Source organism: Vulpes lagopus, chromosome 22 (genome assembly GCF_018345385.1).
Source record: "Vulpes lagopus strain Blue_001 chromosome 22, ASM1834538v1, whole genome shotgun sequence".
Taxonomy (NCBI): domain Eukaryota; kingdom Metazoa; phylum Chordata; class Mammalia; order Carnivora; family Canidae; genus Vulpes; species Vulpes lagopus.
Window position 1 is genome coordinate 13,410,560 of NC_054845.1, and position 20,426 is coordinate 13,430,985.

Below are 20,426 nucleotides of genomic sequence, written 5' to 3' on the forward strand. Positions count from 1 at the left end.
GGGCGGACAAGAGAGAGGGAGAGAGAATCTTGAAGGAGACTCCCTGTTGAGCAAAGAGCTCACCAGGAGCTCTCTCCCAGAACCCTGAGATCATGACCTCAGCTGAAACCAGGAGTCGAGTGCTTAATGGACTGAGCCACCGATTTTTCTATATATTTTATAATTTTATAGAACAAAAAACTCCTCCTCAAAGACATTGGAAATAAACATAAAATGACAGCTGTGGGCTCTCTTTTGAAAGATTGGGAGCCAAGAAAATTATATTTCTGCCCTCTGTTGCTGTTCCCCTAAGATACCCAGTGAAAGTGGTTGACTTGACCACATTTTAAAATCTTGGATAGTTTAGGCAGGATTTATCCAGAAGTTCTGGTAACCCTTTAGATTCTTAGCAGGATTCTAGAGAATTCTTATTTGATGTTAAGGCTATGGGAATGTAAATGGTTGAAAGTCACATGTATTTGCAAATCACCTATACTCAGTCACTGAGTTTGAGATGAAGTGAACTGTTAGTTCACTGGCTCTACAGTATTTACTAAACTACTAAATAAGCTCTGGGAAAACCTCAGGCTCTCTGATATTAAAAAAATGATTCTTTGAGCACAATAATTCATTAGAAAAAAATAAAGCATGCCCATTGACAGTTCTGTGTGGAATCTAGGCAATGACTTACATATTTTTTTTACTGATCCTTTTCATAACTGAGATTATTCAAGATAAATACTCTTCTCTCTCTTTTTCCTCAAGCACCTCGCTAATGATGTGAAAGGGAAAAGACATTTTTGGCTTTATTGGTTTCTTAAGCAACAACCTGTGCTTTTGCTTAGTATGACACATCATACAGGAATTTCCCTGTGTATTCCACCTCCAGGCCTCTTAAGACTTGGCTTATGCATATTATTGTTTATCAGCCTGTAATTTGGCAGTCAAATTTCGGTATTCACTCCCTCAGACTCACTTTAATAGTCCATTTTTGTGCAAGTATTTTAGTACCTAAGTATTAAATGACTACTGTTAATGAGATGCAAAAATAGAGTGAACATGTAATTCTTTTTGGCTCAGTAGAGCCGTATACATCTCACTAAACATCAAAGCTGGGCAATTTCAAATTCCCAAAGCATTTGAAGAAAATACTTCTACCATGCTTGTTTGCTTTCTTCACTTGGCAGTAGAACGCAATTGACATTTATTTTCTGGGTAGTCAATGACTTTTACCATTAAGTATGCCTGCAGTAACATTTCTCTTTTTTTTCAAGGATGCTTTATGGTTCTAGCCAAAGTTAGAATGGAATGTTTCCTGCTTCCAGAATCCTCAAGTGGACTTGCTAGAAAAAAGAAAAAAAATTTTTTTTACCCTAATCTAGAGGAAACCACTGTCCTTAATTTGTGACTACTATTCCTTGTTTTTCTTTACAACCTAAATCTAGAATTCTGAACAGTTTAGTTTCACTTGTTTTTTAAGCTTCTAATGAATCTACTCATGCAGGTTTTTGTCTGAAGGCTTTTGTTCAACACTGTGAGATTCACCCATATTATTGCAGTAAGCTGTAGTGTATGAAATTTCATAGTTGTATGAAATTCCCTCATTAATATAATAGATGCTAGTTATCCATTCTCTTGATTGTGTTGTTTCTGGTTTGGGGCTATTATTTGCAGTGAACATTCATGCATGAACATTTGCAGTGTCCAGTACATGGACATCCCAGTGTGTGAGTGGATTGTTTTCCTTAATGTGCAGATGAGTGAATCCTACTTGTCCTCATTATCAACTTCACAAGATAACAAAAATAGTTTTATGAACTAGTTGTGCCAACTCACATTTCCATTATCAGAGTTCTGGTTCCTCTACATCTTGCCCTTACTATTAATTGCTGCTTTTACTATTTGGATGCGTGTGGTATGGCATCTCGTAGTTTGTATTTTTATTCCCTGAGAACCAAAGCAGTCCTTTTTGTTTATCCTTTTCTGTGAAGCTTTTATTCTTGAGTTTTTCTATTGGGTTGTCCTTTTTCAAAGACCTTCATTATACAATCTAGATATCTATCCTTCAAATATTGTTGTGTTATCAATATATTCTCCCACTTTGTGGTTGGTTTACACTTTATGATCAGTTAATTAAATTTATCTTTTTAAAAAATTTATCTTTTGAGAAAATTTATCTTTGTGTTTACACCTTTTGTGTTATATTTGGAGATTAAATTTTCAATCTTGAAAGCGATTTCAGTGATTTCTAAATCGCTGAAAAATTTTGGATTTATGGGAGTCATATGAAATAGGACTGGAAGAAAAATTACCCCATTGTATTTTATCTAATCCAGAGTGCTAAAGTTTCATTATAGGTAACATCCAATTGAAAATTGAGGACATAATTTAGAAATAGAATTTAAATGTTTTAAAGGCTGCAATTTTCAGAATTTTAGGAGGAGCAGGGATAGAATATGCAATGGGTGATTAAATGCCATATATACATGGTGCTAAATTATGGTGGTTTTTTTTTTTTTTGAGGGGATAGAGTGCCAGAACATTTAAAAGCTGTACAACATTAAAAGGAAAAAATAATGTAACTGATAGGAAGGTGGAAGATGTGCTACTTAAGGGGGATACTAAATCTGGTACCAAGTTGCAGCATATATGACATGACACAACCCTCGCTTCTGTCTTCACATTTATTTGCTTGTTATTTATTATTACGAGGTATACAGAATTCTACTTTTAAAAGGATTTTACATTTTTGTGTACATTTGGATAAGGTGACCACACAAGAGTAAGACTGATTTGTGTAGAAAAGTATGCATCTTTAAGCTTCAGAGGAGTGATTTTGTTTGTTTATTTAGAGAATGTTGGTTCTAAAATTTTGTATTTTTGGAATTATATTCACAACCATATAAACTGTAGGTACTTAATGCATTACTTTATGATTATTTAATCTCATTTCTTTATATTTACAATATTTTAAAAATAAAATTTAGGTTGCTTTACATACAATAAAATGGACCTATTTTAAGTGTACTTCTAGAATTTTGACAAAAGTATGTATTCCTATATATGTTATTGTAAATTCATCAGTGGTTTTCCATTGTTTGGATATACCACATTTCAGTTTCAGGTTTTCTGCTATTATGAATAGAGGTTTTAGGAACTTTCATGTGTGAATTTATTTTGTCATGGCAAATAAAATTACAGGTTTAATTTTAGATGTGTTTTTTAAAAGATTTTATTTATTTATTCATGAGAGAGAGAGAGAGAGAGAGAGAGAGAGGCAGAGACATAGGCAGAGGGAGAAGCAGGCTCAATGAAAGAAGCCCGATGTGGGACTTGATCCTGTAACTTAGGGACCACGCCCTGAGCCAAAGGCAGATGCTCAACCACTGAGCCACCCAGGTGTCCCATTTTAGATGTGTTTCATTTCTCTTGGGTAAGTACTTAGCAGTGAAAACTGTGGGTCATATGGCAAGCATATATTTAGTGGTATAAGAAAATGCTGAATAGTTTTCCAAAGTGGTGTATCATTTCACATCCCACCAGCATTATGATTGTTCCAATTATTCCACATCCTTGCCAGTACCTGTGGTGGCAGGTGGCACAGAATGTGTTTTTTCAAGGGACTTTTTGTATTGTTTGCCCACTGTTTTATTGATTTGTTTGTCACCTTTGGGTTTTATGAGTTTAGGTACAACTTGGATAGAGGTCCTTTGTTACACTGTCTTCCAAAGGCAGCTTCAAAATTGTGATGATTATGAGTGTTTCTCTACTTTGTTGTATTATGTTGTAAGGTTGCTCTTATGGCAAAAATAAAAAAAAAAGTCTTAACACTTTGAGTTATATCTGCTTTTAAAATAGGAACACAGTTCAGTTGTGTAAATACTATGTGATTTTGATAAACATCTGTGACAGATGTGTTTCTTCATATGGTGTCCAAATTCATAGCATAATCTCTTAAAATCTAAGTCAATTTTAAGTCAATCTTAAGAAAAATCGAATTACTTATTCAAGGAGACCTGATGTCTGGGGCTAGTTTGACCTCATAAAGCTCTGGTTCTTAAATTTGAGAGCAAAGTATGGAGACTCCATGTATTGTCTCCACAGATTGAAAATGCCCATTTATAAATGTGCACATTCATGGATGGTTTTGTGTCAAATCATACTAAGATTCATGAAATCCTGAAGCTCATCCAAAGACCCCAGTTTAAAAACTTCTGCAATAAATATTTCTCTCCTGTGTCTTTATGAGCTACCCACGTCTTCACTGCTTTTTAAGATCTAGTTTTTTTGTTTTGTTTTAATCATGCAGTCCTCTTTACCTATTCTGGAGCCAAGTCCTGATGTAAGGCTAGTCCTGCAAAATGTAAAGCTTGAAAAAGAAAAGTGAGCACTTGCCTAAGGCCCTGCTTCTTGGGCTAACTTATGGTGGGTTCCTCCCTCATCCAGTTTTCTTCTTATAAAGAAGGCAAGGTATTTCCTTGAACCAAGGAAAACCATCTGAGCAAGAAAGGGTTATGGCAACCTAATATAGATTCTTGAATAAAAGGGGTTAGCTTTGAGATGAAACTGTAAATGGGAGAATTTCTTCTTGGTATTTATGAGTGAATGCATTCATTTTGCAGTGTTCCTTGGTGATGGTCCTGAGTGCCATCTGACAATGAAGGACTGTGCTGAGGAATAAAACTGAATTTAGTGACTGACCTTTGTTATTTTGCTATTTTAGCTGATTTGAAGTGATGGGTTTTCTATAGCTAGGAAGTTCCATGCCATGAAGGTTATGGCAGTGTTGTTGTTTTTTTTTTTTAATATCCATTTAGTGGGTCATACTTTCCACTGGAGTGTGGGTAATGGGGAGTTAACTATAAAGGATAACTCTGCATTTAAGTACAGATTTTAGGAAGCCTTTTGAGGGAAGTGATTTGTAAGGAACTAGAAATCAATGTTGATTGTAAGTTTTTTTTGTAAATGTTTTTAGAGTTTTAATTTTGAAGCCCAACGTTTGAATAGGAGTAAGTCCTTCATTTTGTGTTAGTTCCTGGGCACAGTGCCAAGTTTCTTGGTGGGGTAAGTTTATCCCCTAAAGGAAATGATAGATTTTTTTAAAGCCCCTAGTGGACTGAACAGACTGTCTGACACATTCAGAGCAGAGCTCTTGGTGACCTCTCTGACACAAGAGGATCTTGAGATGTACTGCATGGAATAGCAACCCCGAGAGAGCAACACCCCACTTCGCCCTGAAATAATTAGATTTGCTGCTTTTAGTCTTGGTGGTACTCACTATGGCTCCTATCTGAAAGTGGAAGACAAGGCTAATGACTTCAGAGACTTAGTATTTCATTTGTTGGAACTATGGACCTCTTGCAGTTGATTCTTCCAGTAGTTCTGTAGGTAAGCTCCTTATGTAGGTACCAGTAAATTTCTTATCTTGAACAATTTTCTGTCTTCAAGCATGACATTTACATTCAAAACTGTAGATTGCCCAAGGCTTTGGTTTGTTTCTATCTTGTCCTAAAGTGATGTATTACTACCTAGATTTCTATGTCCTAACTACATTCCTTGCTTATGCAGAACTCTGCCTTTTTCTCACTCTTCTTGTCTACTCTCAAGTTATGAATTCCCAGCTGTGTTTTCCCCTTGCTGGTTCCCAAGTAGAAAAATGATTCCACTTTGCAGAAGTTTTAAGCACCCTTTCCTTATTTATGTTTAGAAATTATATTGCACTTGTTCATTTTTATTCAACATGTGTTAGGCATCTGTATGCAGTTAGGAATTGGGGAGATATGAAGATAATTACAGTGATCCTTGTGATCATGACTCAGGACATGCCTGTGCTGAACTATTTCATGATGTGATACGCAGTACATTAGCTGTATGATCATGTCCTGTGGGCGCACAGAAGAGGTGGTTAAATCTGTTAACAAGACTTAAAGAAAGGGACGCCTGGATGGCTCAGCAGTTGGGCATCTGCCTTTGGCTCAGGTCCTGCTCCTGGAATCTGGGATCGAGTCCCACATCAGGCTGTTTGTGGGGAGCCTGCTTCTCTCTCTGTCTCTACCTCTCTTTCTTTCTCTCTCTCTCTCTCTCTGACTCTCATGAATAAATAAATAAAATCTTTAAAAAAAAAAGACTTAAAGTTAGCGAATACATCTGTATTAGGTAACAATGCATAACAAAGCAGCACAAAACTCAGCAGCTTAAGACAACCAGTAGTTATTGTTGCCTGCCAGTCTCTGGTTCTGCTGGGCTCTTTTGGTTTCAGCTGTGTTTACTCAGTTGCCTATAGTCAGCTAGCTACATGTTGGGAATGTCTCTGCTGATCTTTACTGGCTCTTGGCAGTTGTTGGGGGATCAGCTGGGTGTAGGCTGGAGTGGAGTGGATTACCCTGGGAAGAGTTATTTCTGGTGTGGTGGTGTCTCCTTCTCCAGCAGGCTAGTGTGGGCTTTTTCTCGTAACAAGGTAGCCTTTCAAGAATTAATAAAAATACACAAGGCCTTTTTGAGTTCTAGGTTCAGACCTGGCACATGGTTGTTTCTGTAGCGTTCTGTTGGCAAAAGCAAGTCCCAAAGCCAGCCAGGATTCATAAGAAATGGAAATAGAACACACTTTTTGGTGAGAAGCACTGCAAAGTGAAATGGCAAAATCTGTGGGTCCAGAGGGGAATAATTTGGGCCAATTTTACAGTCAATCTGTTATTACACCACAAAAGAAATGACATTTGAATTAGGCCTTTAATGGGTAACCAGGCTTCCTTTAGGTGGCAAAGTGGATAGAAGGCATTGATCATGGATATGCTGAGAGTGTAGATGAAAAATATATTTGTACAGTCTGAGCAACTTAATTTCAAATTTGTTCCCCGTACAGTACTTCCTGGTACCCGGAAGGGCTACCTACTGCACGTTGGCAGCTTTAACATTTTAGGGCTGAGGAGGTCTCTGGTCAGTCGTTTTTATAAGTGAGAAAACCCATAATAATGTTAAGAGACCCATCCAGTTCTCAAATCACCTTGACAGAAGTGGAACTGCCAACTGTAGTCTCTTCTTTCCGTGTTTCTCTCTGCAAGCTCTGTCCTTGTTTTTAATTTTATGTTTCTTAAAGTTAGCCTGCTAGGAAAATGAGTGGCCATTCCTTTTTGCCAGTTACGTCAAATCTGAGGAATGGTAAAAGAAAAGATATTGGGTAGCTTCCAGGATATGCATTCAAGAATTTTTTCCTTTCCCTTGCAAACCTTGGGAGCTTAACACAGGTTAAGCAGAGGTTGACAGATGCTATTTTCATCATTAAATAAATTTCTAGAAATTACATATAAAGTTCACATGAGTTTCACATAATTTTTATTCATTTCCATTATGTGAGCTTCTAGTATTAAAAAAAAATTGGCTCCAGGATCCAACAAATGTGTCATATTTAAGGATCCCAACTCTTATTTCCAAGGCATGATCTGTTACTACCAATGTGTCTTAGTATTTTATTCTTTCCTGATAACTTATGCAAGGAAATAGTCAAGTGCCCAATCAATCCTTATGATCTTTGCAGACACTTAAAAGCTTATAGATATTAAAATGTGCTACCGTGGTTCCATTTCTTTGGGGGTACGTATAGCAAATGTCTTAGTCCTTGAAAGTTTAAGTAGCCAGGCCAGCTATCAGGTGTTTTAGCATTCTCTGGCTGAATTATCAGTGTAGATATGCTGATCTCAGAAAATGCTAACTCTCCAATTTGCATTCTTAGACATGTTACTGCTTTATTGAGTGTTATCAAATGTTCTTGACCTGAAAGTAATCAATAACAGAGATTTTAACTCTCTATTACTTCATTGGAAAAATCCTAGTAATTGTGATAAAATGGACAATTATGCTATTTTGCCTTAATATTTGGGTGACAAAAATAGCCCCCAGAAGTCATTTTCTTCTGTAATCTCAAACTATACTTTAGGTAGTTGGTACTCATGAGAGGGATCCCCTGAGATACTCTGTATGAAACAGATGGCCAGCCAGGGGTTTTTAGCTCAACCACCAGTGGAGCTGAACAGGGAAATCCAATGAATGAGGTGGGCTGCATGAAGGCAATAAGGAGTAGAGGAGATTGGCCAGGTGGAGAGGATGCACTGTTCTGTGTGTGTGTGTGTGTGTGTGTGTGTGTGTGTGTGTGTTGCGCGCACACGTACATCTAGCATCATGTCCAATCCAACTGATTACACTGGAATGCAAGCCCACTTTTGGGCAAAAATCATGGATTTTTTCCCCTAAGGGGAGCTGGAAAACAGATTTTTATGCAAAATTTCCCACCTTTAAAATATTGTGCAAATAAAAAAAAACACACACACAATAAATGTGAAAAAAAATACTATGCAGGTTAAAACACTTCTGTGAGTCAGGCAGTGGTTTGCACCCTGGTCTAGACTTCCCTGCATGTGTAATGTGGCGTTGAGACCATTTTATCATTAGCTTAAGTACTTTCATACATTATTTAATAATGGCATTGAAACCACATTAATATATCTCTCTAAACAATAGATACTATTTACAGAAAAGATTACGATACAACTACCTAAGCTCAAGCTAAAGTTCTTTTCACACTAAGCATAAACTGGCAACCATTACCATATAATATAATTCTGGTATTAATGCCATTCTCTTTCTACTATTGGAATATTCTGAGCTAAGTCATTTAATGTCTATGTGGGGACCTAAAAGCAATGTGGTTCTATTTGAGAAAACCCCTACCAGTTAACTCACCTCCAATCTTAAAGTCCTTTAATAAGGAAGAGGTGTGAAGTGCTTCCCATTGTTCTCAGGGAGGTCTCTAGATAGTCTACTTCCTTTTCATCTATTGCCTTTAGGGAAGATGCCAATCAACAATTTTTTTTTTGCATATTAGACCTAATAAATTATAAGTTTCCATCTCTTGTGTTGTTTTCCTTGGTCCAAAGGTTGTCTTCTTCAATCAAGTTTCCATTCCAGCCATGTTGATTATTACAATTAAACATCTCCTTGCTACTGGCCTTTGCAAGTTTTTAGAAAGGCAACAACTGGATGCTTTAAGTCTTCTACAGAGAACTGTCTTCCTTTCCCTTCCCCAGCTATTAAACATTTAAAACAGCTAGTTATTTATTGAATACCTATAGTTAGCCAGGTAGTAAAGTTGGAGGGGAATATGAAAATAAGACATTGAAATGTATGCTCTTTAAAACAGATGCTAATTCACTGTTATGTCAATACTGTTTCTGGAAGAAGTTCAGACAGTGTATAATAAATCATTAGTAGATCAAGCCAACATCTAGTTAAGTGCTGATCTGGGCTCTATAAGGTTATAGAAGTATAGTTCTGAAGTGACTATTTCAGTGCTAAATTTTGAGCCCTTAACTAAAGTGCTGCTTTTTGTGTTCAGTGGTTTGTTCCCCCCCCGCCACCACCACCACTACTATCAGCCCAGTGAAATTTTTTTGTCCTATAATTTCTCTAAAGAACATAACTTCTTAGTTCCTGCTAATGATAGCAATTGTATGATGTTTTATAATTCCTAAAGAAAAATGCTACCAAGATGTAGTTTACTCTTAATTCTGTAAGGCTTTAAAGTATTAATAAATGAATTTATAGAGCATGCAATGTTGCTATGTGGAAAATGTCAAAAACGAAGCCATTAATCCTCAGATCATCTTACAACTTTGGGAGCAATTCAGTATGACTCTAAATCCTAATGTTCTTCAGTCCCAGAGCCTGGATACCTTCTGATGGCGTAGTGGTTGAGTGTGGATGCTTTCCCTGGAAATCTTGCCAGCCAATTGTCCTGCTGTTCGTGCAGGTAGGGAACCCCATTAGGTCAGGCTAGTAGTAGTTAGAACTGGCAGTTCCAGTGACCTTTTAGGCACTCAGTTTCTCTTCAGTCCTGTTTTTGGTGGGTTGCCATCTTAGAATCAGGTAGTGATCTTTTCCTCTTCCCTCATCTAATCTCCTTGTCCCTACGTTCCTTTGAATGTCCTGGGAAAGGATCCTTTCTGGATGGAACTGCTTAGCTTTTCCACCAGCCATTAACCCTAGTGCTGATTGATGACTTTTCCATTTCCTCCTTGCTTGTGTTCTCCACCCACTGAACAAGAATACCTGAAAATAATGTCAAGAAACAGACTGTTGAAAGCCTAGCCATCTCCCTAGCCCATGGGAGTGAATCCCAGTGCCCATGGGAGTGAATCCCAACTACAATTTGCTTTTCCTTAAAAAAAAGCCTCTAAACAAGACCTCTAATTTCCAAACCAAGTACTCCATGATTAGGGAAAGAATAAGCCATGGTATTCAGTTACTTCTTTCTCCACTACACTACAGGTGTTCAAACACAGTGAGTCCAAACCTCTATCCTCCTTTCTTCTCTTCACTACTTGAAGACGTCAACGTGCTTAAGTCTGTGTGGTTTATATTCGTCAATATTTTGGATTAGACATTAGAATGAAGGTGCCTAAGAAATTAAACCTTTATTCGTAAGTGAGCCTTTTGTGTGCTAACACAATTTTTTTCTGATAAGTAACTCTTTTCAAAGTAAAACCCTTAGTGAAGAAAATACTGTTTTACATTTTCACATCTCTTTAATGTCTAATTTAATGGAGGGTGGCCGGACTCTCTAGTCTCTTTCTGCATCTTGTTTGTTTTGATTGGTTCTTTTGGCTAACATTTATAAAGAAGATTGGAATTTATACAGGTCATGTAGTTGGAAAATTGTATATGTTACTCTTAAATATCATACCAAAACTTGACATGTGGTAGTGTAGGGATTTTTAGCAAAGAAAATAAAACCATATTAATGAACTTCAAATGTTGTTAAATAAAATCCCATTGTCTGTCTTGGGTTTTGATTTTTTTTTGTTTTGGTTTTATTTATGATAGTCACACACAGAGAGAGAGGCAGAGACACAGGCAGAGGGAGAAGCAAGCTCCATGCACTGGGAACCTGACGTGGGACTCGTTCCTGGGTCTCCAAGATCGCGCCCTGGGCCAAAGGCCGGCGCCAAACTGCTGCGCAACCCAGGGATCCCCTGTCTTGGGTTTTGAATGGACTGTTTACTCCTAGATGATTTTGTAACATTAGACACTGTCCCTTGGAAATTATCAGTAGATATTATGTAGATCTTTCAAATGCCAGTACATTTTGTTGTATGTCAGAATTGTCGCATTCATGAATATTACCACTGATTTCATCAGAAAGATTTTTTTAGTATTACAAAGCTGTCAAGTTCACAGTGGCGAATACAAGTTACCCACAATTCTATTTTCTGTCAAAAAGCTAGAATTTGATTGACTAGAAATGCTGTTTTCCTTTAAGTGGCAAGTTTGCTTTATTTTAAAAAAGTCTGTATTGTGCACCTGAAACTTATATTACACTGTATGTTAATGATACTGGAATTAAAATAAAAAACTTAAAGTCTGCCAAATACTGAAGTCTGGAAAACCATAGTTTATCATTCTTTTAAGTACAAGTGTTCCATGAAAACAGTTTGTTCAGCTAGCAACTTAATGGAACATGTTTTCTTTTTTCTCTTTTTCTTTTCCTTTTCTTTTTTTTCTTTCTTTCTTTTTTCTTTCTTTCCCTATCAGAAGGGCTTTATTCCTATTTCCTGTTTTGTCACACAAAATATCAGAGATGTATATTCAAAAGAGGAGATTCAATAAAATTTATAATGCTAGTCCTTCAGTGAAACTGCTTTTTTTTTTAAAAAAAAAAGCTGGTAGGGAGGTGTGATAATAAAATGACTATTCACAATGTTTAGTGCCCCTGCCATTATTCTTGCTAAGGCACCAGCAGCTTTACCCAATATCAGTCCCAAGGGCAACATAGCCTATATGGTAAATCTATACTTACAGAAGTAGTTATGACATTTTGGATTCCCTGAAAAGATCTGGGAGATGCTGATGAGTCTGTGGACCAACTTGAGGTCTGTTGCTCTAGTACATATATTCTAACTGCATAGGTTGTGTTATGATATGTACACTCATACTTTTTTTTTTTTACACTCATACTTTAACCCTATTATTGACCAAGAAGCAGAGCTTTGTTATATTTTCTCCTTTCTCAAAGCGCCAAAACTAAGCAAACTGTCATCTTTACATTAGCCTTGTTTTATTCATTCCTTATTGGAATTTACCTTTGTGGGAGTAAGTGGGACGAGCTGTAACCTTAGTACCATTTGTCTAGTCTGGCCCTACTTGTTGGCTCACAAATCTCTTGCCTATCTGTGCTCATCCTGCCATTCTTGAATGAGTTTCTCTCATCTTCATTCTCAATAGCTTATCCTGAGCTCTACCTTGAGACAACCTTCTGCTGAATTTCAATACTGTCTTGGCAAACACGTCACTCCTGTCCTCTGTTGTGGTGCCAACACTTATTGCTCAACTTACATCTATGCTGTGAAACAGAAGGGTTAAGGTTAACCACTTCTGGAAGCTAAACTCTATCTCTTAGGTCTACTGATTTTTACCAAATGAAGAAAATCATTTCTCTAATTAATTTGTTCTGATTTTAAAATCTAAGTGTGAATTGAAGTCTGATGGGCAAGGGGTGAAATACTTGAAATGTGGGGTTAGACCTGGGCTTGTAAATTCCAGGTGTGGTTCTTCCACTTACTAGCTCTTGGACCTTCTCTGAGGTCTGCTACCTCTTTGAGCCTTATTTTCCTCATCCGTGTAGAAGTGTTAGTAATATTTACCTATAAAGGTTATCGTGAAGACTAATCTCACTATATACACAGTAGCTACCAGAATGTTTCACACATAGTAGATAGGAATTGTTTTTAAAATAATTTATTGGGGTATCCTTGACTGAGTTGATTGAGCATCTGGCTGTTTATTTTGGCTCAGGTCATGATCTCAGCATCCTGGAGTCAGTCTTGTGTAGGGCTCCATGCTCAACAGGGGGTCTGCTCATGCGTGGTTTCTCTGTCTCTCAAATAAATAAATCTTAAAAAAATAATTTATTAATGTGGAACTTAAGCTTTTACCAGTTCTAGTTTTAGTGGTCAGATGCAGTGTCACTATTCTAGAATGAAATGGTAGCCTCAGCAAAGTGTTGTTTTGACAAGTGTGCATTAGCTAAAGTCGGGAAAAAAAATCTTTAAGTGTGCAAGTAATGAACGGTGCATATGAAACAATAATAACTCTTCTTCCAACATTCAAATGTGACAAACTTATTTTGTTCAAACAAATAGGGTCCCCAATTTGATGGGATTTTTCTTTGATTTATAATCCGAGGCTAAGATTATTGCTTTGACATTCTAACCTCATTACTGTCTCAGATGTGCTCGTTGGTTAGTTATATCAATGGAGAGGTTTTATTCTGAGAATCTCGATTTTTAAATTGAGATATAATTGATATATTAGTTTCAGGTGTATAACATAATATTTGTATGTGTTGTGAAATAATCACAGTAAGTCTATTCTGTCACCATAGTTACAAGTTATTTTTGTGATGAGAACTTTTAAGATCTACTCTTACTGACTTCCGAATACACAATACAGTATTTTTTACCTACAGTCCTCATGTTGTGCATTACATCCTGAGTCTCCTTTCTTTATTCAAATCTTAAAAGTAGATGATAAGACAGAAAATGTCTGGGGTGATAAAATTGAAAATGGAACAAAACATCAGTTGCTTGTGCTGAGATGGTAAACTTTTTTTTTTTTTTTCAAGAAATGGAGAAATACCTAGATTTCATCTGGGAATATCTATTTGTGAATACTGAATGAGCTGTGGAAGTTGTGGTCTGCAAATACATCAGCAAATAAAAGTCTTAGCAGCTGGGGCATAACTAAGTGCTTGCCATTCCGCCTGCAAGTTAGTTATTACAGGCAAACTTTTGATCATTGCTCTAATGTAGTGAAGAATGCTGATTTTCTTGTTTGACATGATAGTGAATGGTAATGCACGGTACAAAAGCACTTACAGTGAAGGGATATTTTTATTTCTACATTTAAAAATTGATTCTGATTTTTAAGGAACTTTCCTTATAAGCTTACACTGGCTCTGACAAAATCCATTCCAAAGAACTGAAGGCAAATAGCTTCTGAGAATTTGGACTCATTAGCAGGGCTTAGTCCTTTGGCTGTATTTCCTGATAATAGTTTTGTTAGGTATGTGAATGTCAGAGAGCAGGCGTAGGACGAATTTGTCTCCTGTGCTCATCAGCGAATGTGAACAGGAGGAGGTAGCATGAGGCAGTCCAAGGACTAATCAGTATATTTTAGGTCCCTCCCTTTCTCTTACCTTGTTCTTGTTTATTGGGCATGAGTTTAAAAGCCTTGTGTTTAACAGGAACTTTGACATATGTAAATATTTGATGTAAGTATTTGCTGGGTTCAATTTTCATTTGCTTCTTCATTGCCCTTACAAAGAAGACTGGAGAAAGTGTTTGTACCGATTTAGAAATGTTAAGAATTTGGGGGAGTGGCTTTTCAGTACCCTACAGTGTGTTAATCATGGGTATGGCTGTGACTTTCTTGATAGTTTTTGACTTTGTTCTTTAAGCCAAGCTTTTAAAATTCTTGCAAAAGTACAAAATGTCCCTACTTTACGGTTTAAAAAAATGATTAAAAAGGATAAAATTTGTGAAAGGTGTTGGTATAGCCTTGAAGGATAGGCTGTGGTTACTGACCATATGGAAGGTGGAGTCCTGTCCAGGAATGCCCCACCCTGCAGCTGTTTGGCTCCTCTTAAAAGGGCTTACAAGGTTTCTGCCAACAGAACAAGGATATTCCTCCTGGCATGACTCTTCTGTGCCATCTGGTTCGGAGCTGTGGCCCCACACCCAATGGCAGATTTATTTATTTATTTATTTTTATTTTGGAATCAGTGAGCCACATTCTTCAACTGGTGGATGAAACATTCCAGCCATTCCAATTATTCATGTCTATGACCCCTTCTATTTTATGCAGATCATCAAGTGCCAACTCATTCAACCCAGACGCTTGAAAATTGTGCTAGAATTTTGGCCCTGCTACTGGCCCATTTTGTGACTTCAGGGAATAGTTTCAGCTACTCTGGGCCTCAGTTTCCTTATCTGCAAAATGAAGTAATTTGGTTAAAGTTCTTTTTTTTGATGAAACAGTTTGCAACCTCTAACTGGTAATTTTCAAATGTGCATAATAAAGCTGTATTGCAAGGAGGTAGAAATTACTGTGATAAATAAGGTTTAGCATTGCTGTGAATTGGCATATTTCTTACTAAGTTTTACAGGATGTCAGGGACACTGTAGGAACATCTTGGGCAATATGTGTGAGGTTGCAACTCTTAATGTTGTGACTGTGAGTTGGTCCTTACAAAGAGCCAAAAGTTGTCTGTTCAGTAATTATTTACTGAATAACAGTTGACTGTTTCCTGTTGACTGGTATAATTTTCCTTTTGTGAACTTACTCTGGTCCTAACCATCCGTCTTACATCTAAGTAAGATATTACACATATGGCAATCATAATGTTGGGTTGGGCTCTTGGGTGGGGAAGTGATAGAGTATATTAAGATGATGAAGACCTCGTCCATACACCTGAGAATGAAATATACAAACAACTGATCATGGAGGCAAAATGAAATCTATATGAACAAAGTGTGAACAAGGTAACATAAGGGCATGGTAGCAGAAGAAATTAATTCTGATTGGGGAATTGGGAAAGAATTTATATATAAGGTAAAGAGGTATCTGAGTTGGGCCTAGAGAAATGATGGTTAAGATTAAAATAGGGAGAGGAAGAAGAAAGGTCATTTCAGGCAAGGAAGAAGAGCTTCTTGGATTGAAGCAGTAGTAGAAATCTAAACACATGATCCTAGGAAGGCCACAAAGTATTTGAAGAAAAGAGAGTAGATGCAGGCTGTTAGTTGACTCTTGCTGGAGTGTGGACAAGAGATGGTGATTAATTACTGGGAGGTAGTTGTGGAAGTGAGGAAAAGTGGATAGATTTTAAGTTGATTTAGAAAAAAGAATCAACAGAATTTGTGGATGGATTAAAAGGGGTAAGGGAGTTGGGTATAGATGGATGTTAGACTCGCAACTCACAGAACTGGAAAAGTCTGCCGTTCACTGTGAAAAGAAATACTTAGGATGTGAAAGGTCATGTGCTCAGTTTTGATCCTATAGGTTTAGTGCATCTGTGTTGAGATGACATAGTGGATCTCAATAATAAATCTTGGTAGAGATGTGTTTGGGAGCTATCTGCTTTAAAAAAATATGACTTTACATTTCTATAGCAGTTTAAGGTTCACTGCAAAATTGAGGGAAAGTTAGAGATTTCCCATAAGATTTTATTCCTCTCTCCCGCATGCAGAGCCTCCACCATTATCAACATTTACCAGAGTGGTACATATGTTAGAATTGATGAACCTACTTTGACACACAGTAATCGCCTATAGTCCATAGTTCACATTCTAGTTCATTTTCAGTGTTGTCATACTTCTGTCCAAACATGCAGAATGTATATCTATCCATAATATGGTATCATATGGAATATTTTCGTTGCCCTAAAAATTCTGTACTCTTCCTGTTCATCCTTCCTCTGTCCTGACCCCTGGTAACCACTGTCCTTTTTTACTGCCTCCATAATTTTACCTTTTCCAGAATGTATGTGACATTGGAATTATATTGTATGTAGCCTTTTCAGATTGGCTTTCATTTTTTAATATGCATTTAAGGCTTCTCCATGTCTTTTCATGGCTTGATAGCTTATTTTAGTGCTGAATAATATTCCATCATCTCAGTGTACCACAGTTCACCCATTTACCTACTGAAGGTCCTCTTGGTGGCTTCCAGATTTTGGCAATTATGAACAATACTGCTATAAACATCATGTGCAGGTTTTCACAAGGACATTAGGTTTTCAGCTCCTTTGGGCAAATAGCAAGGAGTTTGATTACTGAATCATATGGCAAGAGTATGTTTAGTTTTGTAAGAAACCACCAATTTATATTCCAAAGTGGCTGTACCATTTTACATTCCCACTCATGAGTGAGATTTCATGTTGTTTCATATCTTTGTCAACATTCGATATTGCTACTTTGACCATTCTAATAGTTATATAGTGATAGCACATTGCTTTAATTTGCATTTCCCCAACACATGCTGTGGAACATTTTTCATGTCTTTTTGGTCATTTATATATATTTTGTGGTGAGGTAACTGTGAAGGTTTTTGGCCAGTTTTTTAAATCAAGTTTTTGTTACCTTATTGTTGAATTTTAAGAGTACTTTGTATATTTTGGCTAGTTCCCTTATCAGACCTGTCTTTTGCAAATATCTTCTCCTAGTCTTTGACTTGTCGTCTTCTTTTTAAAAGATTTATTCATTTATTTTTAGAGGTAGGAAGGGGCAGAGGAAGAGGAAGAGAATCCCAAGCAGATTCCCTGCTGAGTGTGGAGCCCTGTGTGGATCTCAGTTTCATGACACTGAGATCATGACCTGAATCAAAATTAAGAATCAGACACCCAATCGACTAAGCCACCCAGGCACCCCAACTTGTCCTCTTTTTTTACAAAAGACAATGTCAAGACAATGAAAAGTTTTTAATTTTAATGAGGTTTTGTTTGTCAATTATTTCTTTCATGGGTCATCCCTTGCTTGTTGTATCTGAAGTCATTGCCATACCCAAGGTCTTTTAGAGTTTCTTTTGTGTTATTTTCTAGAAGTTTTATAGTTTTGTATTTTATATTCAGGTTCACGGTCTGTTTGGAGTTACTATTTGTGAAGGGTATAAGGTCTGTATCAAGATTAATTTTTTTTACATGTGGATGACAACTTCCATCACTGTTTGTTGGAAAGACTATTTTTGCTCCATTGCACGGTTGTCCTTTGAACAATATGGGTTTGAATTGCATGGGTCTATTTATATACTTATTTTTTCAACAAATATGGCACAGTACTGTAAATGTATTGTTTCCTAGGGTTTTCCTAACTTTTTTTTTATCTGACTTAATGTAATATATAATACATATACAAAATTTGTGTTGACTGTTATTGCTTACGTATACAGTCAATAGCAGTAGGCTATTAGTAAAGTTTTGGGGGAGTCAAAAGTTATATGTGAATTTTCAACTGCATGGGGATTTGGGGTCCTAACCCCTGTGTAGTTCAAGGATGAACTATATTATCTTTGCTCCTTTGTCAAAAATCAGTTGACTCTATGTGATTCTAGTTCTGGGTTCTCTATCCTGTCCTAGTGATCTTTTTGCCTGTACCATACTGTCTTGATTATTGTAGTTTTATAGTAAGTCTGAAACTTGGGTAGTTGTAGGCCTCCAACTTGGTTCTTCTTCTTTAATGTTATGTTGGCTATTCTGGGCCTTGCCCTCTCCATATAAACTTTAGAATCAGTTTGTCAATATCCACAAAATAACTAACTGGGGTTTTGGTTGAGATTACTGAAAATCTAGATTGATGTGGAAGAACTAATACCTTAAAAATATTGAGTCTTCCTATCTATGAACAAAGAATATATTTTTTATTTCATTTATCAGAAATTTTTAAAAAGTTACTCATGTAGATCTTGTACATACTTAGGTTTTTCCTATTTCATTGTACATACTTAGGTTTTTCCTAACTATTTCATTTTTTGGAGTGCTGATGTGTAAATAGTGTTAATTTCAAATTTCACCTTTTCATTGCTGGAATATAGGGATGTGTCTGACTTTGTAAATTAACCTTGTATTATTCAACTTTGCTGTAATAACTTATTAGTTTCAGGAATTTTTTTTTTGTTTGGTCTATGTAGAAAATTTGAAAGAATTGACAGTCATGTCCTATGTGAGCAAAATGTGTTTTGTTTTGAATTTCCTAATCCGTATACCTTTTAATTCCTCTTCTTGTTTTATTGTGTTAGTTAATATTTCCAGGATAAATTGAAAAGGAGTGGTGAGAGGGGACATCTTTACCTTGCATTTTATCTTAGCAGGAGACTTCCAGTTTCTCACCACCAAGTACGATGTTAGCTGTAGGTTTTTTTTTTTTTTTTGTAGGTATTACTTATGAAGTTGAGGAAGTTCCTCTCTAATCCTAATTTACTGAGAATTTTTATCATGAATGGGGTGTTGGATTTTATCAAATGTTTTTTCTGCATTTGTTGATATGATCATGTGATTTTTGCATATGGATGTGATGGATTACGTTAATTGATTTTTGAATGTTAAACCAGCCTTGCATACCTAGGATAAATCTTGGCTGTGGTGTACAGTTTTTTTCATTCATAGTTGGATTCAAATTGCTAATAGTTTGTTGTAGATTTTTACACGTGAGAGTTTGGTCTAGTTTTCTTTGATGTCTTTGTCTCATTTTAATATTAGGGTAATGCTGGCCTCACAGAATGACTAAAGATATATTCCGTCTACTTCTATCCTCTGACAGTGATTTTAGAGAATTTGTATAACTTTTTAAGATAATTTGTATAATTTCTTTCTTAAATGGTTGGCACAATTCACCAGTGAACCCATCTTGGCCTATTTTTTTGTTCTGGAAGGTTATTAATGATCAATGTAATAGATACAGGCCTAGTCATATTGTGTATTTCTTCTTTGTGTGTGTGTGTGTGTGTGTGTGTGTGTGTGTATTCTTGGGTGAGTTTTGGCAGATTGTGTCTTAGGAAGACTTGGTCCATTTCATTAAGGTTATCAAATTTGTGGACATAGAATTGTTCGTTTTATTCTCTTACTATTATTTTAATGTCCATAGGAGCTGTAGGGATCTTCACTCTTTTATTTCTGGTATTAGTTATTTGAGTCCTCTCTTTTTTTCTCAGCATAGTTAGAGGCTTTAACAATTTAATTGGTCTTTTTAAAGAATCAACTTGGATTTATTGATTTTTCTCTATTGATTACTCTTTGTCAATTTCATTGATTTGTGCCGTAATTTTTCTGTTTATTTTGTATTTGCTCCTACCCCCCAGTTTCCTAAAGTAGAAACTTAAATTGACTTTAGATCTATTTTTATTTTCTAATATTTAAACTACAATTCTATAAATTTTCCCAAATCACTGCTTTGATACATCCTATAATTTTTTCCTCTGATTCTCCATGTATCTTATATTTTCTTGAACTCCAAGTATTACCTATTTGTGGTGGTGGTGTTGTGTTGTTTTTGTCAGCTCCTGCTTTCCACAGGGAGTCGCAAAGAGTGAAAAGGCATTGATTTTGTAGTAAAATCTTGATATTCCCATTGTGACTTCAACTGTGCATTTTATGTTTTGGACTCTGCCTTTTAGCATGTAAAAGACTTGTAAAAATTTCAGAGAAAAATGAGAAAAAGTATACTTAATGAGGTAGTCCTGAAGAAAGTTAAAATTTTGGTTATTCTTGTATAGAAAAAGGAAAGCAAGGGACGATTTGATGATAAGCTTCCATGTCCATTGTGGAAAGAGGTATAAAATAAGTCTTCCAAGTTTATGAAACATTACTCACTATGGAGGCAATCTAATCATTTCTACAATATGAAAGGACT

At 36.3% G+C, this 20,426-nt stretch overlaps 1 protein-coding gene across 6 annotated transcripts in view; it reads left to right on the top strand.

Annotated features, from left to right (window-relative positions):
- The window catches only part of PARD3B (par-3 family cell polarity regulator beta), a 981,887-nt gene that overhangs the window by 105,464 nt on the left and 855,997 nt on the right, over nucleotides 1–20,426 (top strand). The window contains exon 1 of one of the 6 annotated variants that reach the window (XM_041737014.1): nucleotides 9,662–9,781. The exons of the other annotated variants lie outside the window; for them this stretch is intronic. Within the exon in view, the coding sequence (XP_041592948.1) occupies nucleotides 9,677–9,781 (105 nt within the window). The 5' untranslated portion in view covers nucleotides 9,662–9,676. Of the gene's footprint in view, nucleotides 1–9,661; nucleotides 9,782–20,426 lie in introns of those variants that run through there. 6 annotated transcript variants of the gene reach the window in all.